At 52.2% G+C, this 19,853-nt stretch overlaps 1 protein-coding gene across 6 annotated transcripts in view; it reads right to left on the bottom strand.

Moving 5' to 3' along the window:
- SH3PXD2B (SH3 and PX domains 2B) overlaps positions 1-19,853 on the bottom strand; it is a 61,740-nt gene that overhangs the window by 10,167 nt on the left and 31,720 nt on the right. For 2 of the 6 annotated variants that reach the window (XM_085074005.1, XM_085074003.1), the window contains exons 4-8: positions 18,193-18,269; positions 14,791-14,882; positions 7,974-7,999; positions 7,640-7,675; positions 1,026-1,160 (exon numbers count right to left, since the gene is read on the bottom strand). In XM_085074005.1, the coding sequence (XP_084930131.1) occupies positions 1,026-1,160; positions 7,640-7,675; positions 7,974-7,999; positions 14,791-14,882; positions 18,193-18,269 (366 nt within the window). The remainder of the gene's footprint in view (positions 1-1,025; positions 1,161-7,639; positions 7,676-7,973; positions 8,000-14,790; positions 14,883-18,192; positions 18,270-19,853) is intronic. The other 4 variants (XM_085074006.1, XM_085074004.1, XM_085074008.1 and 1 more) reach the window with 2 other exon arrangements.

The following is a 19,853-nucleotide window of genomic DNA, read 5'->3' on the forward strand; positions in this document are numbered from 1 at the left end:
GTGTGGGTCAGCAAGCCCGGGCTAATTAGCAGAGATGAATACCCTGCGTGTGAATCGATCGCTCAGTCCTGCTGCGCTCGCCTCCTTTACATTTGTGGAAACAGCCAAATTGAAAAGCTGTGAGCAAAATTCAAGGTTTAAAACATCAGCTCTCCCAGAGGAAGCCCAGCAGCTCCAGAGAGGCCACAAGCAATTCTGGGCCCCCCTGTGTGTCCAATCAAAACCAACGCGTGCTCCTCGGTATTAAAAGTGCAATTTGTGTCTTTAGGGGAGAAAAATAAAGACTATGAGTATTTCCCTCCAAACCCCACCTGTGAGTTATTTAGAAAGACAGCTAGATTGTCAGGGAGGGAATCAGCTACCTGCATGGGAGGGAAAACCAGGGCTGACCTCTGATAAATAAATGATTTTTCACACCTTTTGAGCTGGCTGTGCTAATTGTTTCACTTGCTTCAGGGCTGCTTTTATTTTTCTCATTTTCAAACAGAGCTGCTGGTGCAACTGATCCTCTGGGGAGCAGCTCTCCAGAATGTTAAATATATTTTCATGGTTTATCTTAAACTCCCCCCGACAAGCAACTTCTGTCAACCTCAGGGAATAAATTCTCCACGAGCTCCAGAAGTTGGGTTCACGACATGGCTGGGTGCCTTGGCAGAGGTTAAGAGCAAGTTTAAGTTTTGAAGCAAGCGAGGGGCTTGGCTGCCCACAGGAGTTGTGAATGCACAGAGGGGGCTTTGATGGGCACAAGAGTGTCCCCCTGTCACTAAAACAAGCCCAGGGATGGCTTTTGTCCCCAGGATGCAACAAGTTTCTCAGCACAAAGAAGGAGAAAGCAGACTGAAGAAGGTGGATGGCACGGGGACAATGAGACAGCCCTGCAGCCTTTTCCACACTCACACACACCAAAGCTGCTTCCTCCACATCCCACCTCAGCTCACCATCCCTGCAGGTTTATTTTCTCAAGGAAAACACCGACAACACAGGACTGCTCCTCCTGCCCCTGTGCCGAGCCCAGCTGGCTGTACCTGATTCGTTCTTCTCAATGATCTCCACCACCTGGCCCACGCTCAGGCTGATCTCCGAGCTCTCCTGCTTCTGGTATTCGGCCACCACGACATACTGCTCCAGCACCAGGGGCTCGGCCGAGGCACAGTCAGCTCCTGCGCAGGGGACAAGAACCGCCCCGTGTGCCAGGTCAGCACTGTCCCCAGGGCACGGCCACCGCCACCCAGCAGCTCCAGGACACCCCGGGCAGCCCAGCGTGAGAGGTGTGTGAGCAGAAACCGGGCCAAGGTGAGAGAGGGGGAGAGATCCAACCAGCAGCCAGGTGAGATGGGGACAGCCAGGTGACACCTGCTGCACGCCACAGCCATCCAAGTGACCTCACCAGCAGCAGAACAGGAGCTCACAGCAGTGTGGAGCTGCTTGGGGTTCAGGGGACCCTGCTGTGCACATCAGCTGCCCCAGAGCACAGAGCAGCCCAGAGCACACAGCCTGCAGTGGGTTCTGCTGGGCTGAAAACCCCAACACGAGGTGGAGGTGTTTGTAGGACAGACAGCATCCCTTGCTCTGCTCCCTGCCCAGCTCCTCCTGCTGGCACATCCCAGTTCCGCGGCAAAAAGGGGGGGAAAATCCCCCGAGGAGGAGCAAAGGAGGCGAGACACACCGGGAACAAAGCTTCTGTGGCCAGAAGAGGAAAAGCGGGGGCGGCCGGATCGCCGGGAGCTGCGGGAGCGCCGGGAACGGAGCTGGACCGGCGGCAGGTGGCACTGCGGGATAACCGTGGGATAACACTGGGATAACAACGGGATAACCATGGGATAACTGGGACACTGGGAGCACCGAACGGCACACAGGGACATCGGGATAACCATGGGATAACCGTGGGGTAACCATGGGACAACCAGGACACAAGGAACACCAAACAGCACACAGCAACATCGGGATAACCATGGGATAACCGTGGGGTAACCATGGGACAACCAGGACACAAGGAACACCAAACAGCACACAGCAACATCGGGATAACCATGGGATAACCGTGGGGTAACCATGGGACAACCAGGACACAAGGAACACCAAACAGCACACAGCAACATCGGGATAACCATGGGATAACCATGGGATAACCATGGGATAACCATGGGATAACCATGGGATAACCATGGGATAACCATGGGATAACCATGGGATAACCAGGACACCGGGAGCATTGAAAACCACACGGGGACATCGGGATAACCATGGGATAACCGTGGGATAACCATAGGATAATTGAGAAACCAGGAGCACCGAAGAGCACACAGGGACATCGGGATAACCATAGGATAACTGGGACACCAGGAGCATTGAAAACCACATGGGGACATTGGGATAACCATGGGATAACCATGGGATAACTGTGGGATAACTGGGACACCGGGCGCACCGAACGGCACACAGGGACATCGGGACAACCATGGGATAACAATGGGATAGCCATGGGATAACCATGGGATAACTGGGACACCGGAAGCACTGAATGACACACAGGGACATCGGGATAACCATGGGATAACCACAGATAACCACGGGATAACCACGGGATAACCACGGGATAACTGGGACACCAGGAGCACCAAACAGCACACAGGGACGTCGGGATAACCACAGGATAACTGGGACACCGAGAGCATTGAAAACCACATGGGGACATTGGGATAACCATGGGATAACTGGGACACCAGGAGCACCGAACAGCACACAGGGATGTCGGGATAACCACAGGATAACTGGGACACCGAGAGCATTGAAAACCACATGGGGACATTGGGATAACCATGGGATAACCGGGACACCAATAGCACTGAACGGCACACAGGGACATTGGGATAACAATGGGATAACCATGGGGTAACTGGGACACCAGGAGCACTGAACGGCACACAGGGACATCGGGAGACCTGCGGGGTAAGACTGGAATATCAGGAGAACTGCAGGATAACCGGGAGCACCACGGGATAATGGGGACACCCGGGAGCACTGCCAGCCCCTGCTGTCACAGAGGGGAGCGAGGCCAGCCTGGTTTGTGCTTTGCCAGCAGCATTTCCTTTAGGACAGAGCTCTGGGCATTTCCATCCCCTCTGAAGCAGGCACAGGGCACTCAGGTACCCAGAGCACCACAGCACTTCCCCATCTGCCTCCAACAACCTCCAAAAAAGCACCAAATTGTCAAAAAACCCTTGCCCAGGACTCCTTCCACCCCAAGCTCTGGATTCCAACCCAACACTCTGCCTTGCAGCTTCCCAACCTGCCAGAGGAAGACACTGTTGCATAATTCCAGTCTCCCCTGGGGTGGTATGATTTAATTAACACTTGAAAAGTGCTTTGGAAATAGGAGAGTGTTAATTATTACAGCACGAGTGGCACAAAAGAATCACACACCCGATTGCAGGTGTGGAGTTCACAGGGCCTGGGCATCACTCTGAGTCTCAAATTTTGGGTTGGGGCAAAAATCCCATCTGGGCTGGGCACAGCAGGTATTCAGGACAATCCCCTCCTGAACTGGGGTGTCCAAGGGGTGAGAAATTCCACAGAAATATGTGGTTCCTCGGGATAATGAGGTGAAATATAATGAAGAAATTCAGACTGTTCTCAGGAACAGATTCCCATGGCAAGTGCACCTGCACCAGGTTCTTCCCCATCACAGGAGAGCTCAGCCTCTCCAAAGATCTTTCCCATGGGAGAACCTGTTTCAGGGCTTAGGAAACTGAAGGTGCCACTCTCATCCCAAAAGGGTGACAAGCAGAGATGTCTAGCATCTCCTAAAATCTAGCAGCTCCTCAGGATTCCTGCTCCCTGCTGGAAAAGTTCTCCTGTGCACAAGGTCACAACCTCTCCAACTGGTTCTGAGAAAGCCAAACCACAACCAAGGTTTAAATGAGCCACGTGTCTGCAGGATGGTGTTATTTAAAGGAAAAGGAAAGAAATAGTCTGTGTTCATCTGCTATAAACAGCACTCTGCACAGCTCCAGGTGAGCTTGGCCAAGTGCAGAGGAGCTGTTGCTGCTCAAGAAAGCTTCCTCCACACCAAAACCCAGAGGTGGAGCAGCAGACAGAGCTAAAAATAACCCTCCAAAGGGAATGGTGGATGCTGGGACTATCTGTTCTACCAGCTCAATTAAAGGTTTGTGCTTAAAGTGATCTGAGGATCTACCCAGCCCGAGAGAAGAATAACAAGCTATAGGAAGAGATAACTACTCCCCGTTCTGCCTCCCTTGCTGTAATTACACCGTTGCTCTGAGCTATTTGTAGTTTCAGCAGCCAATTCTGGATCCTCCAATGTACCCATTAAACCAGCAGGAGAAGTGGTAAACTGAGCTTGGAGGAAGAAGTGGGAGTTAATTTCGGGAGCATCTTCACCTGGCATAATCGTCCTCAACCACAAAAATACGCCCTGGAGTGAACAACAACATCCTGGGCACGGCCAGACTTGGGCTCCTCCAAAATAGCAATGCTGTGAGGCTTTGCAGGGAGATGGGAGACAGGGATAAAGCTCTGCAGCTGGGGAGAGGAGGAATTTGGAGTTTGCACACAGGAGGGAGGGTGCAGACAGCTCCAGACTGAGCATCCTCAGCTCTGCCCGGCTGTGAGCATCACACAAATGCAGCCTGGAAAATGGGAATCCCTCGAGTCAAGGGGCCATTGAGCCCCTTGGGCTGGGCTGGCAGAGCTGCTGCTCGCCCTGGATGCAGGAGAGACACTCAGCACATCCCAGAGGCCACATCCCAGCAGTGACCTTGCTCTCAGCCAGCCCCAAAATCTCGGCAGGTTTGGTCTGACCAGGAACTTGGCCACTCACACAAGGGTTGAGACGTTAAAAAACCAGCAGGAAATGTCACAGATATGGGGTTGCTTGTGATGTTTCCAGCCTTTCCAGCTTCTGGCTTTGCAAGTGCCAACAGTGAGGAACTTCTAGCAGAGCTTGGTGCTTCCAGGGGGAAACAAGGAGCTCAGCCCTGAGTGAGGGGCACAGGGTTTGAAGCCTGTTGAACACTCCAGCCATTGCCTAATGCATCTTCCAAAAATGTCATCCTTTGGATGAAGTTCCTTCCTCCTCTGCCTGCGTGGATCACATCCAGAGCTCTCAGGGCTCTTTCCCACCAGAGGAATTAGTGATGATCAGTGCTGCACCACAGACCTTCCCCCTGCTCTCACGTGAAACGGGCACTGAATTCTTTGCAAGCCCTCTCATCTCTCCACGGATTTCTCCAGAACTGGAAAACAACCCCATGGAAAACACTATTCCCCAGGGGAGCTTCAGAAAGGTCCCCTTTGGCTGCTGTGTTTTCACTGCCTCTCCTCAGACCCAGCTCTGTGGTTTGGGGTCTCTCTGCCCTTGCAGGGACATCCCATAGGAGGCTATGGGATGCAGGACAAGGAAGCAGATAAAACCAAACAGGCAGAGGGGCATTTGAGGTCTCTGCCAGCCTCCCTGGGCAGCTCCACCCAAATAGAAACTCTGGAGGCAGTCTGAGGCTCTCTCCCCCGAACCCGTGGCTCTCCATCTGTGCTTTCTGCCGAGCTGTGAGAGGCACAGAGAGATTAGAAACGCTCAGAACCGTCTCGGCGACTGACGGGATGACTACTTTTAGACATTTCTAAATCAGTGGCCAAGGCAGAGCCCTGCAGACTGGGGAATCATCCACCCCCTGCAAGCTGCAGCCTGTGCAGAGCCCACGCCTGAGGCTCGCCCAGGTGGGACTACAAATGCTGGGAGAACAAGCTGAGCAAAGAAAGCTGATTTTATTTCCAGAGCTTCACATGCACCAGGATCTCCTCGAAACCCCAAATGTCATCTGAGTCTCGTGGTCACCACGGGAGCAGCACTTGAAGCCACTTTGTTCAAATCCTGTTTCCAAACCGGGCTTGCTGCTGCCATGAGCTCAGAGCTCTTCCCAGCACTGTCCTCAAGAGCAGTTCACCCCCTCTCTGGCAAAGTTGGGAAATTGCTTATTGTGGAGAATCCTCGTGATTTTTGTTTGTCAGCAGCTGTTGGATGACCCCTCCTCAGGGACATCCTGCACTGAAGGAGGATTTTTTGTGCTTTGCTGCACATTTGCTACCTCGAAGCAGACCTGGCTTGAGGACCCAGTGAACCATCAGAGATTTCCTCGAGGAGGAGGACTTGGGGTGACAGCAGCTGAACCAAACTCTGTTTCTGCTGCCAGGGAATGCAAGACAGAGCGAGGGGAGGCTCTGAACATGTCTGGCACGAGGCATCAACCCTGAGTTAGGTTCCTGAGAGCAAACACCTTTCCCTGATGGCTGCTGCTGGGGCAGAGCAGCACATCCTGCCTTGCCAGAGCAGCCTCTGCCTTGGATGTTATCCAAACCCTTCCTTCTCAATGGAGAATTCCTGTTTCTCTAACACACAGTGTCCTTAAATTGAGTTTTGCCCCCATTGAACTGAGTTATAGAGCAGAAATTTTCTTCTTCTCAGGGCTAGACAGACCTTCCCTTCTCTTGCCTCACAAACAGGAGTCAAAGTGATTTAAACACACACTGATCTCACAGGGAAACTCAACACTTCTCCCTCATTCACCAAATGCTCCTGCTGAGGCAGCACAAGAGGAGGTTTCGTGATGAGTGCAATTGTATCTATATTTTGTATTTGTTTGAGCAAAAAATAAAAAGAGAAGGAAAATAATTGCAGCCTGGTTTTGTCCCCACTGCTTCAGAACAAAGCCAGGCTGTGCTTGAAAAAGGCTTTAAAATGATCACCCCAATGTCCTGCTTGGACAGAAAAAAATCAGAGTTTGAGGAGAAAATGCTGCCCAAAGGTTTTAACCATCAGTAAAACCCTGGGAGTCCCACAGGAGAGCATTCAGGCCATGAGAACAGCTCAAAACCAGGAGCCACCACCAACATCAGAGCTTCCCATCTGCATCCTGCAACCAGTCTCAGAAAAGACACCACCAGGTCCCTCTTGAAGGAGGGATGACCTCCAGCTCCAGTGGAAAAGACAGTGGAATTAAGTCTTTGGGTGTCCTCTGTGCCTCTCCTGTCTCCTGCAAGAGGAACCAACTCACCTCCAGGTGAATTTGCTCACACAGCTCATGGCAGCACCAGCTCTCTGGCCAAAAATCCTTTCCACCACTGATCCCAGCAGAACCTCCAGGCAGCCAAAGCTCAGACCTTCCTTCCCAAACAACCTCACACTGATTTTACACCTCCTGCAGCTCCAGGAGCTGAAAGATGTCTCCCTAACCCACGGCTCCAAGGGAAGCTCAGATAACCCTAAACCACACCAACCTGGGGTTTTTCAGAGATGTCCCCTCTCTGGACCAGCAGGGGTAGAGCATCCCAAGCCCCTTCCCATGGTGAAGGAGAAGGTCCTCCTGCACCCCAGGCAGCTCAGACATCCCTGTGGACTCCTGAAATTCTGCTTCCCCAGCCCTACAGACCTTCACCAGGAGCTGGGGCACACCACCTGAAGCTGCCCCAAGAGCCAAGCCCCAGGCTGTCCCTCTGCCACCACCCCGTGTCCTCCAGCCACCAGAGAAAGCCACAGGGGAGGTGACAGCTCCTTGCCCCCCCAGCTGAGCAGGTGTCCCCCCAGAAAGGCAAAGCAGAGCAAGGGCAGAGCAGCTGTTAGTACCTCTCTGCAGGAAAGAGGATGTTCTCTGGACAATCCCTGATGGAGGAACAAAAGGATGGGAGAGAAGGCATGAGGCAGGGAGGGGATGGCCTGGGGGGTCCAGGGGGAGGCTGGGGCAGTGCTGGGAGCTGGGGGCATCTGAGCCACCTTGGGATGAGAAATCCCAGTGAAATCCCAAGGGATGGAGGAGGCTCCCTGTGCTGGGAAACCCCACAGTGGAGCAGGGCAGGGCTTGGCTTGCCATGGGACTGGGATTTTGCCCCACAGCAGGAGAACAAGGCTGTGGGTGGAAGGAGGAGGTGGTGCAAGCAGCAGAGGGGAAAGGAGTCCTTACCAGACCTCTTCTTTCCAATGGGCTCCCTGGAAAAGAGAAGGAAGAGTGTCAGCAGAGGGATGGGGCAATAGGGATCAAGGGACAAACCCACCCAGCAAGTAGAGCTCTGGGGACACTGATCTCCCTCAACCAGCTTACATCTCCTTGGGCATCACCCACCCTGGAAACAGCCCCTGTCCCCCTCCTTTAATTTCATAATTTAATGTTTTGTCCTTCCCAGGGGTTGCTGGCCTGGCTGTGCAACTCCCACCACTCCACTTGGTACCACCTCTGATACAAATTAAATAAAATGCAATCAAGATAGACTGGAAATAAATGGGACATTGTTACAGAAACTGAAGACTGTTGCGTTCAGAGCCCACAGGCTATGCAAAGACCTGAGTACCACCTAATGCAGAGACCAACAGAGGAATCTATGGGACAGAGCACCCCAAAGATTTCCAGACAGAGACAGCGCTGCAGAACTTATTATAATTAAAATAAAGAAATCAGGATTTAATAATAAGCCCCATGAAATTTGCCCCAGTTTGGAGGTACAACAGGGAAGAGAGGCAAAGCAAGGCCAGATGAGCAGGCTGGAGATCAGCAGGTGGGAATGGCACCCTCCTGCTGATGGGAATAACTGTTGTTTTTCCCCTGCCTTCTGCTAAAGCCATCACTGTAACTCATCCCCCTGTTTCCTTGCTCCGGCTGAGTGAGGGGGCAAGGAAGGAGCTGCAATTCCACTTTGCTGCTCCTGGCAGGGACACAAAGAGCTGCAGGTCTGAAGAGCAGCAGCCCCAGCCCAGCCACCTCAGAGGGGACAGGAGCTCAGACGAGACAGGAAACAGCAATAAAGTGCCGGCAGCATCTCCTCCTCCTCCTCAGATCCCCGGGGAGCAGAGCAGGGCAGCAGCACAGCTCCCTGCAAACTCACAGCTCCAGCAGGAGAGAAGGAAAAGCCACTCTGCCTTGCCCTGTGAATGTCATTTAGCCACAGGCACAGCTCAGTGACAAGGCAGTGATGCCCAGCTGTGCCAGGGGGACACCAACCAGCCCCACAGAGGTGGAAAAAACCCAGGAATGATTCTCCAGCTGCTTCCCAGAGCTCTGGAGCCAAAGGCTCCTGTGTGAGTGGAGCCTCACTTCAAACTCAGCCAACAACACAGGCTCAGTGTCCTTCAAGAACCTCATCATCATCCCCTGAAAGGAAACTCTGACACACAGAGAACTCTCAGCACATGCAATAATCCCCATGCCACGTTTTTTTTTTAGGAAGAGTCAGGTTTCTCAAGCATCTTCTCTAGGCAGCATCCCTGTGGATCCAGGGATGGGAAGGAGTGAGAAGGGGAGCACAGGGGTTCAGCAAAGGTTGGGAGAGGGTTGAGAACAGACAGAGGCTGCTTTTCAACAACCTGGGAGAGAATTCTTAAACTCCTCACTGCAGCATGCTGGGGGCACTGAAAGTCTGCAGGGACTTCCAGGGTGATAATTCAGGCAAGAAACGTTAATTAGAAGTCATTAATTATCAACCCAGGTTTAAAGGAGGGTTGTTACAAGCTTGCTTGAGTTTATAAATGCTTTCCTGAGGCACATTTGGTGGCTGCTGGGTCCCTGAGCTGCAGGGAGGTGGCCCTGAGGTTGTCACCCAGAACAACCCACCTTGCAGTGGGAGAAGGAGAAAAGTGCCCTCAAATGTGCCTTGGGGACCTCAGCAGTGTCCCTGCTGCCCCAGCCAGCTGATGGAAGAGGTGAAGGACTGCAGCACCAACACCAGGAAAACAACTCCAGCTGCTGCAAACCCACCCAGGAGCCACAGCAAGATGAGATGGAGCTGAGGTCAGCATTCCAAGAAAACATCTCCCTCATATTAAAAAAAAAACCCCTCTCTTGTAAAAAAAAAAAAAAACCATAAATCCTTCTGTAATACAGTAATGCCACAAAAATAGCTGTCAGGATGGAATTCATCTTCTGAGCGTTCGGCAAGCTTGGAGATGTTTGAAAAATTTATGCAGGCAACGAATGGGGGACAACAGAGCCCTTGTCTGGGAGAAGTGATGTTTAGCAAATGCTCCAGCAGCACTGAAAGGAGCTCCTGTCCCTCTCCAGGGCCACTGGAGAGCTGGCCAAGCTGAACCCTCAGGCTCAGAATCTGCCCTCGTAGCTCAGAGAGCCCAGAGCTCTGTTCAGGGAGCTGGCACAAAGCAGATTGCTGCAGCAATCTGATCTTTCTCTCTGCTGTCACTCAGGAAAGCCAGTTCTCAGCAGAAAGGGAAGGAGGAGGCTGGTTTGGAGCTGGGATCCTGCCTGAGCTCCTGGGCAATGTGCACGAAGGCATCAGGAGAAATGCAAAGCAAACAACTTGGTGCACAAGCTGTAATCCCCAAAGCTACAATCCAGCAAGAATCCTTATCCAAAGCCACATCCAGCAGCTCGTGGATCTCTGGTTTACCAGCAAAAGCTTCCTACAGCCTCTCCATCCCAGAGCAGACCCTGAGCCTCCCCTTTTCCTTGTTCATGCTCCAAACTCCAGTTTGAGGTCACTCGCAGAGGAAGTGAGGCTGCTGCAGGCACAACCTCACAGCACAGCTCTCCTCACTGCCCAGCTCCCACCTCATTTCCAGCCCCAGCCCTGAGCCCTGTGCTGATTCAGCAGCAGCTGGGACTGAGCTGGGCTCTGGGAGCTGTTCCTCTGCTCCCCCAGTGATGCTTTCCCTGGCAGGGAGGAGCAGGATCCTCCCTCTGCACTTGGTCCTCCACCCCAGCAAAGAAAACATCCACAGCAGCAGGGCTGAGCTGCCCTGGAAAAAAACCCCAAATCCTCTCCCTTTGGCTTGGCAGAAAGAGCAGGAAGGCAGGCTGGGGGTGTGAGCTCAGGGGGTACCCAGGAGTGTAGAAAAGAAGGAAGAAAAGAGTTTTAAAAAGCTGTGCCTGTGCCCTCACTGGAAAATAAAAAAATATTCATAAGCCAAAAGGTTCAAAGCAACAACTTGTAAGTGGTTCATACAAGATGGTTACATATTTGTAACTTATAACTCATTAATGTTGATAACTTATTAATACCCGGTAGGGCCTTGCTTCACTCCAGAGTTAACCTGGGCCCCACCATGTCCCACAGCTGAAATTCAGCTGAATGCCTTGACTCAGCAGTGGCTCCCTGCCCAGCCCTTCAGCCTTCCCCAGCCTTATCCCAGCAACTCTGCTGCGGTTAAAAAGGGTTCAAAACTGAAAAAGGGGTGGCTGGAAACTGAAAAAAAGGGTGAGGGAGGTGCACACAGCAACTTCCCACCTCAGCAGCCCAGCATCCTGTGCTGGTCAGACCTGCTGAGAGACGTGGGGAGCAGGAATTTGATGACTTTTCTTCTTTGAAGCTGCAGGGCTTCCATCCAGCTCTGAGGAGAAAAATCCCACATCCCCCAGATAGCTAACTTTCCAGAGGTTTCTTTTTCCATTACCATTTCTCCTCTCCTTCTTCCCCCCACCCCCTTCCCACTGCTCTTCCCAAATTCTTTTGGATTCAGCCTTGTTCTAACCCACCACTGGAAGCAGTGGAGTTATCCCAGCCCAGATCCTGCTGGACAGGGATCCACATCACAAAAGCCACCAGCTGTCCCTGCCAGGAGAAACCCTGCAGCTCCCTCTGCTCTCCTGTTTGATGTGGTCTCTCCAGGCAGGAGCACACAGGGAAGTTGGGAATGAGGAAACAGGATGGAGGAACTCCTGTCTCAGCTTCACTCTGGCTGGGATGACCTGCCCAGCTGGAAGCCATGGTGGAAGAAGGAGGAACAAAGCTGGAATTTGACCCTTTCCCTCTCCCTGGGACAGGCTGGGGGTCGTGGAGCAGGTGGGAGGATGGGAAGGCTGGGAGGCAGCAGTGACCTGTCTGGGTTGGTGCTCCCAGCAGAGCACAGGGATGCTGAAAGGAGCTGCACTGCAGGAAAAGCAGGAGAGCTTGGCTGAGCCCAGGGAGAGCTCCAGCACTGGGGAAAAGAGACACCACAGGGGCCTGGAGAGAAATGCATGGGCTCTCCAACCTCCTGCCATTCCCAAACACTGCCAGATCCAAGGACTGAATTCACCCTTTGCAGTTAAACCAGAGCTCCACAAACTGCAGTTAAACCAGAACTCCTCAAACTGCAGTTAAACCAGAACTCCTCAAACTGCAGTTAAACCAGAATTCCTCAAACTGCAGTTAAACCAGAATTCTACGATCTGCAGTTAAACCAGAGCTCCTCAAACTGCAGTTAAACCAGAACTCCTCACACTGCAGCTATACCAGAATTCTATGATCTGCAGTTAAACCAGAACTCCACAAACTGCAGTTATCCCAGAGTTCCACAGACTGCAGTTGAACCACAATTCCACAAACTGCAGTTGAATCAGAATTCCACAAACTGCAGTTAAACCAGAATTCCATGGACTGCAGCCAGCTGTGGCCCCTGGCAGGGGTTTGCCATGCTGGGGTGGTGTGAGCTGGGGGAACCCTGACCTGCACCCCAGCCAAAACAAGCCCAGGTGGATCCAGCAGCACTCTCAGGCGTGTCCCCTGCACTGCCACCAGCTGCCACTCTCGTGGGCAGGCTGTGAGCAGAGGTGCCAGCCAGGGAAGCCACAGGAAGGGACAGGGAGCAGGAAGGCTCTTGTCACAGTGGCTGCTTGGCTTGGCACCGCTCATGCTGACCAACCCTTTTCCCCCTCCCTCATTCCCACCTTTCAGCAACCACCCAGCATAAAAATCACTCTTTTCCTTTCATTCTCTCCCTTTTTTTTTTCCTTCCCCCCACTCCTTTCGTGGCCTGGCTCCCTTTCAAATTCCCGGAGCAAAGTATTTATCTGCAGGATGAAGGATGACATCCGGCCAAACCCCAGACACGCCACCACGGCTGAGCCAACCCAGCCTGTCTGTCACAGCTCCCATCTCGTTATTGCTGAGCTGGCAGCACTCCAGGCCTCGGGAATGGGCTCTCCCAGTCCCTCCAGAGGAGAGAGTCAAGGACTTTTATTAATTAGCATTTCGAATCGGAGCTAATAAATACCCCTCTGGCGGTGGGAATGGGATGGGGAACACAAGTGGGATGTCCTTGAGATGCTGTGGGGTTTGGCTGCTGGAGGCAAAGGGACAGGAGTCACCCTCTGAGTCCCTTTGTGTGCTGCAAGCTGGAATCTCCTCCCTGGAGAGGAGCAGGCAGGGAAAATGTGTGTTTTCTCCATGGAGAGGAGCAGGCAGGGAGCAGCAAAACCACCACTGGATTCAGCATCAGCCACTCGCCCAGCCAGCCCTGAAATGGCCAAAACTCCAAAACACACACAGTTTTGCACCCAGGACCCTGTGCAGTGTCCCTGAGGATGGACACAACCCCACAAAAACACACCTGGGGTTGGGCTCTGGGCCAATCCCAAACAGGGAGGTGACAGGGGACTGGCACTGGTGGCTGTGAGGACAGAGGGCTGGCAGCTCCAGCTGCAAACACTGCAGGGCACAGGGCTGTCCCACCCAGCACCCAAAGGTCTCCCCCACACCTCAATGCTCTGGCCACAGTGCCCACCCTGCCTGCTTGCTGGCTCAGCCTGCAAGACAAAATAAAGCTGAGGAAAGCCAAGGCTGAAGCTGCCCTTCCCTCCACCATGGCTGAAGGATGGTTCAAGACCTGACTCCTCTTGCAGAGCAGCTCATCCCCATCATGCAGGGCTCAAAGATCCATGAACAGGCAGTGCTCAACATCCCAAAATAGCCCCATTCCCTTGATACACCCCTCTGATGTCCTTGTCTGGTGTCCCTCGCTTGCCCCTGAGCTGAGCCTTCCCTGTGGGATGACTTTTCCTGAGAGGTGACATTCCCTGAGAGGTGACATTCCCTGGGAGGTGACATTCCCTGAGAGGTGACCTTCCCCAAGGGATGAGCCACAGGGCAGCAGGTTAAGTGGTGAGCAATAGCTGGGCAGGACAGATGAGAGCATCAGCGACAGCAAGCAATTAGTTAATGGGCTCTGGGGCTCTCAGACCAATCTCATCAGTGACCACGAGCTGCAGCAGAAACGATGACAGGCCAGGCCAATAGGAACAGGAGCCAAAGGAGGAAAGCAGGGCTGGGGGAAGGGGGAATTAACAGAGGGAATGAAAATAATCAAAAACCCAGGGAGAAGATGTACTCCACACAAGCACCACGCTGAGCTGCAGACCTGACAGGCTGAGGGGAGGAAAACAAAATCCCTTTATCTACCTCCACACCCTTCCAATAGAGCATGGTGTCAAATCAATTTATTGCCTTTCCCCTCACAATTAATCAGGCCTCCTCCACTGCTCAGGCTCTGTCACATGCAGCAGGAGAAGGGAGAGCAGCAGAGCAGGAGATGGAGGCAGCTCTCAGATTTATGCTGCTCGTGATTACTAAGAGATGGGTGGCTCCTGGCCAGGGCTGCTCATAGTCACAAGACTTAGAAGCACACAGAGTTGCGTAAGGAACACAAAGATTCCCTGCAAACCTTCCTGGGATTGCAAGGAAGGGCTCTGGAGTGTTGTTAGGCATGGGGCTAGTGGGGATGGCTGAAGGAAAGTGTCTTTCCAGTGAGACAGAGACATGGGAAATGAGGTTTTTCAGGCTGATCATGTTCTTGAAACTGCTGTTTGGAAGTAGGAAGAGGCTCAACACTTCACTAGGTCCCACAGAAGTGTTTCCACTTCCCCTCTGGAGAAAGAGGTGTCCACATGGAGCTGCTCAGCCTCTCTCAGACCCATAGGGGAGCCACTGCTGAACACCAGAATTGTGGATATCAGCAAGTCCAAGGCAGTCTGTGTCTCATCCCCACCCCAGGCTGTGTCTCATCCCCACCCCACTTACTCCTTGGGGGGAGTCAGGTCATCAGGCCGTGTCTCGAAGAACTGCAGCACCTCCTCGCACTGGGAGATGTAGGGAGGCAGCTGGATCAGAGCCTGGGGAGGGAATGGAGATACCAGTGATGGGAAACATCAAAACTCTGCAAGGAGCCCCTGGTGATGCTGGAGGGATTTCTGCCTTTTTTCTTCTATATATTTGTAACCTTCCCAATATTTTTCCCTACCCTTTTCCCCAGCTAAAAAGACCAAATGCATTCCAGAGCTCCAAGCCCTGGGAGGCACAAGGTTTCTCTCTCCTATCTTAGTTCTTCCTGAGAGCCAAAGTCAAGGACAAAACCTTCAAAACACATTTCCATAAACAAGTACAACTAGTACCAAAAGTGAGGAGCTCCAGAGAAAGGGCTTGACCTGGGAGAAATTGCATCACCACTTGTCCTCCTAATCAGTGTTTTTATCAACTACACTAATTTCCTAAAAACTATCAAGCTGTATTCACCTCTGTGATGTGAATTTGTAGATATTCTTCCATAACTGCCCCTGGAGCTCCAATAAATATCCACTTTTATATTTCCTCCTGAAAAAGGCAACAATGGCAGTGCAGGGACCGAGGCCATGACACCCATGGGGCTCCCAGCATGACCCAGAGAGCCCAAATTTCCACCTCACCCCACCCTGCTGCAGCTCAAGGCTAAAGGAGGATAAGCACAGCCTGCCAGGCCCTGCTCAGCCCAGCTCCAGCCTTTTGGGCAGATGTTTTATCAGAGGGTGAATGTCCATCCTGACCTCCTCCTTGGCAGTTTACACCTGGCAGACTCTCAGTGCCACCCCAGCACATCCTAAAAATGCTGCCCTGGCCAGTGGCAGCTTGGGAAGAGGCAGGGAGAGAAGCAAGGGAGGCAAAAATATGGACACAGGGCTGGGAGGCTGCTCTGCTGCTGTGGAGTGTCAGGAGATATACAATTCCCTCTGCTTCTTTCCCTTCAGGAAATCTGCTGCAAAAAAAGTGTCAACAGTGGGACCTGCAGGGTGAGAGTGCAACTGAAAAAGGGAGCATTTAAAATCAGGGAGCAGAGCTACAGCCTGACCTGGAGCAGATATTTCACCATTTCTCTGTAGAATGAAAAATGAGTTTGCTGCCCCAGCAGTCTCGTGACAGCAGCGTGGGCAAAGCAAACCTCCCCTCGTTTCTGCACTGGAGACAAAGCCACAGCTGCAGAGCCCTGGGGTTCCCCCAGGGACCAGATGTGGCTCCTCACTGCCCCAAATGCTGGCCCCAAAGCCCTCGTGGCCATCCAGCAGTGCCAGCACAGCACACTGTCACACCGCTAATCGCAGCCCAGATGTGAGCAGCATCATGTGAGAGACAGCAGAGACACAACTCCTCCCTCCCGTGGCTTTTGGGTGCAGGGAAGGGCTGCTCAGAGAGCAGGGTTTGCACCACATGCCATTCCCATGTGGTGCCACTCCCCAGCTCCAGCATCCCACGAGCTAAGCAGTTTCCTCCACCCCGTGCCAAAATCGCTGGGATTCGGTGGCCTGGAGAAGGCTCTGTGCCCTCTGAGAGCAGGGGATGATCCCAGAGAGCTCCCTGTGCTGGGAGGAGGACAGACAAGACCCACAGCTCGTTTCCCAGGGTATTTTGAAGGATTATTCTCTAGTATTTTTTGTGGGTCACCTAGTCTCTTTGGGGTAGAACATCACCACTCCTTCACCAACCCTCCTCTAACACTTTCCCAAAATCCCTGACCCAGGAGGAGGGCAGATCTGACACCTTGAAAAAGGCCAGCAGATGTGGAACACAACGAGAAGAAACTGGAGAAATGAGAAGACATTTCAGGCCTCCTCTCCCTCTCCTTGGCATTCCCATGGCTGTTTGAAGTCTCATTGAGCAGCTCATTGCTCTTACCAATTGCTCTGATTCCTTTGCTGCTTTTCCTGCATTTTGTCTCAAATTGCCACGTTTTTCAGTCCAACAGGACCTGGAGCAGAGCCCTCCAGCAGGAACACTGCCTTGTGGAAGCAGTGGCTCCCTCCCTTTCTCCTTTTCCTTGTTTCCACCCCAAATCTCACCCATCCTCTTTGCAGGGCTCTCCCAGAGAATGAAAGCACCCAACTTGCCAAATCTTTCTCCCACAGCTTCCTCCTGCTAATTCCTAGCTCCTTTTCCATCTCTGCAGCCTCTGGTGAGTCCCACACCCACCTCAGCTCAGCTGCTTTCCGGGTAAGCAGCAGCAGCAGCAGCTCAAGGCCAGGCAGGGAGAGCTCAGAATTCCTGGGTGATGTATTAATGGAGGAGCAGAGCCCAGCTCCCTAAGTGGCTCATATAACATCAGCCATTACCTTCCTGTTGTTCAGTCAAATGGCTTCATTATATTTTCTGCCACTAATGGCATCGTTCTGGAGGAGGCAGCTGCAGCATCCCATCGCTGAGGGATGTTTTCTTACCCAAAATTGAATTTTCAGGCATGCCTGTCCGTGGAGCTGCCACAGTTCAGTGGCTCAGGAGACAAGGGGCAAAGACCATCAGCTTTCCCTGTGACAGCTCTGAGCACACCTTGTGCCTCATCCTCATCCCTCTGCCCTCATCTGCTGGATTCTCATCTGCAGCCCCTCTGCAGGATGTATTTCCTGATCCACCTCCATCCTGGGGTTGTTATTGCAGCCATGACATCCCTGCCACAGCTCTGGCTGAGGCCCAAAACCCACAGCCTGTCCCACCACAGCTGCCTCACCTAAGGGATGGGATTTTACCATTTTACCATTTCCCCATCTTCTCCTGTGGGTTTCACAGCTTTTGCATACATTTCCAACGACATTCAGGTTGGATTTTGGAGGTGCCAGTCCTGCCATGGCTGCTGCAAATGCTGCTGCACATGCTGCTGCACGTCTTTTGACATCATGAGATGTGACACACACTTGATTTGATTTGTGTGAAAGTCATTTTTCGTGGACTTTAGTATTTTGTTTCCCCTGCCAAAAAAAATCTGCCCTAAAAATTATAATTTCCCTTCTACTTAAGCCCAGTTTTATATTCTTCAAGAGTATGGAGCAAATTGCCTCAGCCTTCTCTCTGTTCCAATCATTTTCTGCAGGTTCAAGTCATCTTACCCTGTTCAAATAACTAGTTTATGTCACCAGCAACAGGAATTTGCATCCCAGTTTGGATCCTACAGCCTCAAGTGCTGTCTGCTACACAAACCAGGAGGTCTTTTCCCTCCCTATGAACCACGAGGAGTGAAAAACGAATCCATGAAAGCGTTTTAATCCAAAAAATGGACTGGCAGTAAGGCTTAACCCACACTCCCCGTGTTCCCAGGGCTGGCACACCATTCTGTGTGATCATTCCAGCAGGACTGAGCTGGCCCAAGCTGGGTTTGTCCCTGGTGGGGTTGGGAAGTCCCCTCACCTTGCAGTACTCATCGATGGGGATCAGGCGCTTGACGGCGACGTCTCGGATGTGGCTGCGGCGGAACAGGATCTTCCCTGGGACAGGAGGGAGAGAGGAGTGGTCAGATGGGTGACTCAGGTTAACTGCTGAGAGATGGAAGATGTGAATTCTAAACCCTAGAAACACAGGATTCCCTTCATCTTATCAAGAGGGACAAGAATCCATCTGAAGGCAGCACAGAAATCACTGAATTAGCCCATGAAGGACTCTGCATGCTCCAGAGGGAAAGGTGAAAAGTGCATTGGGATGAAGACTACTGGAACCTTCATCCTAGAGGAGATTTTGGGTTTCTCCAAAGACCACTGGGACATATGGAGTGGTAGGTGATGCTAATCATATTAATGCATCACATTAATATTATCAGCATGTGCATCACATGCTAATAATATCAGTGACTTCCAAGAAATAATTTGTATAACCAGTCCTCTCCCGGGAAATGGGATAAATATTCATGAATTCTACCTATAACACTGTAGAATTGGGATTGTAGAATTTGGGATTCCCTCCTCCAAACACACCTCTTTGGAGGTAGCCAGGTGTGTTTGGAGGAGGGAATCCCCCCACATTTGCACCAAATAAATGAAATACCAAATTCTCTGACTGTCACTGAAGTGTCTCCAGGCTCACTTGGAGTGAATCAGGAGGGGTGGGGGGAGAAGAGCAGCTCAGCACAACACCCTTTGGAATTTTTTAGGGTCTTTTCCCTGCACGCCCTCTTCTTGCCCAAAACACCATACCCTCCCAAAAAAAGCCCATTTCCTCTCCCAGATTAAATACCTGGTCAGAACAAGGCACATTTGAAGGGGTAAGGATGTTCCAGGAGAGAGAAGAGGAAGCAATTCCCATTTCCATGGTCTCTCACCAGCGTGGCAATGAGGGAGGAGCAGCTCCCATCAAAGCACCCTCACAATTTGCTGCTGTGCAGGTGGAACAGACCCCTGGCAAACCCTGGGCTCTCCAGAGCAGGACATCCCTGCCCTTGTCCCACTGTCCAGCACATCCAGCTCTGCTGTGGGCAGCAGCCAAGCCAGAGGGTTTTCCCTGAGCACCTCCAGCTCCTGGAAAGCCACAGTGTCGGGACTGCAGCTCTGAGTCAGACCTATAGAATTTTCCTTCCCGTCTGGGGTTTATTTTTGTTCTCCATTAACGGGATCCTCTTGCCCACTCCGTTTCCTCCCCTCTGGCTTGTGGCACAGGCCTCTTTCCTTTGAAGTCTAATGAGTCCTAAATGCTTCAAGCTGCTCTCTCAGAGAGCAGCTTCTCTGGCATTTAACGAGACAAAAGCCATTAGCAGGCAGCCAAACAGATATGTGATCAAAAGCCTGGGGACGTGGCAGGATTTCTGACCACTTCCCAGAGCTCCAGGAACTGGAACTGCTCTGCAGCACAGTCACCTGGAAAGCTGTGGTTTGGGGTGGGTGGGTGGTGATGAAGTTCCCTCCAGACATCTCCAATACCACAGGAAAAGCTCAGCTCTTCTTGTGCCTGCTTGGGTTTCCAATCCTTCCCAGAACCCAAGGAGAGAAAAGTCCACAGAAAAACCTCTTCATTTATCAAAGGGGTCACCATGGGGCAGCCCAGAAACCAAAATCCCCTCACACCATCCTTGCAAACAACAT

This window comes from Lichenostomus cassidix, chromosome 13 (assembly GCF_008360975.1).
Source record: "Lichenostomus cassidix isolate B80296 chromosome 13, HeHo_3.0, whole genome shotgun sequence".
NCBI classification, from domain to species: Eukaryota; Metazoa; Chordata; class Aves; order Passeriformes; family Meliphagidae; genus Lichenostomus; species Lichenostomus cassidix.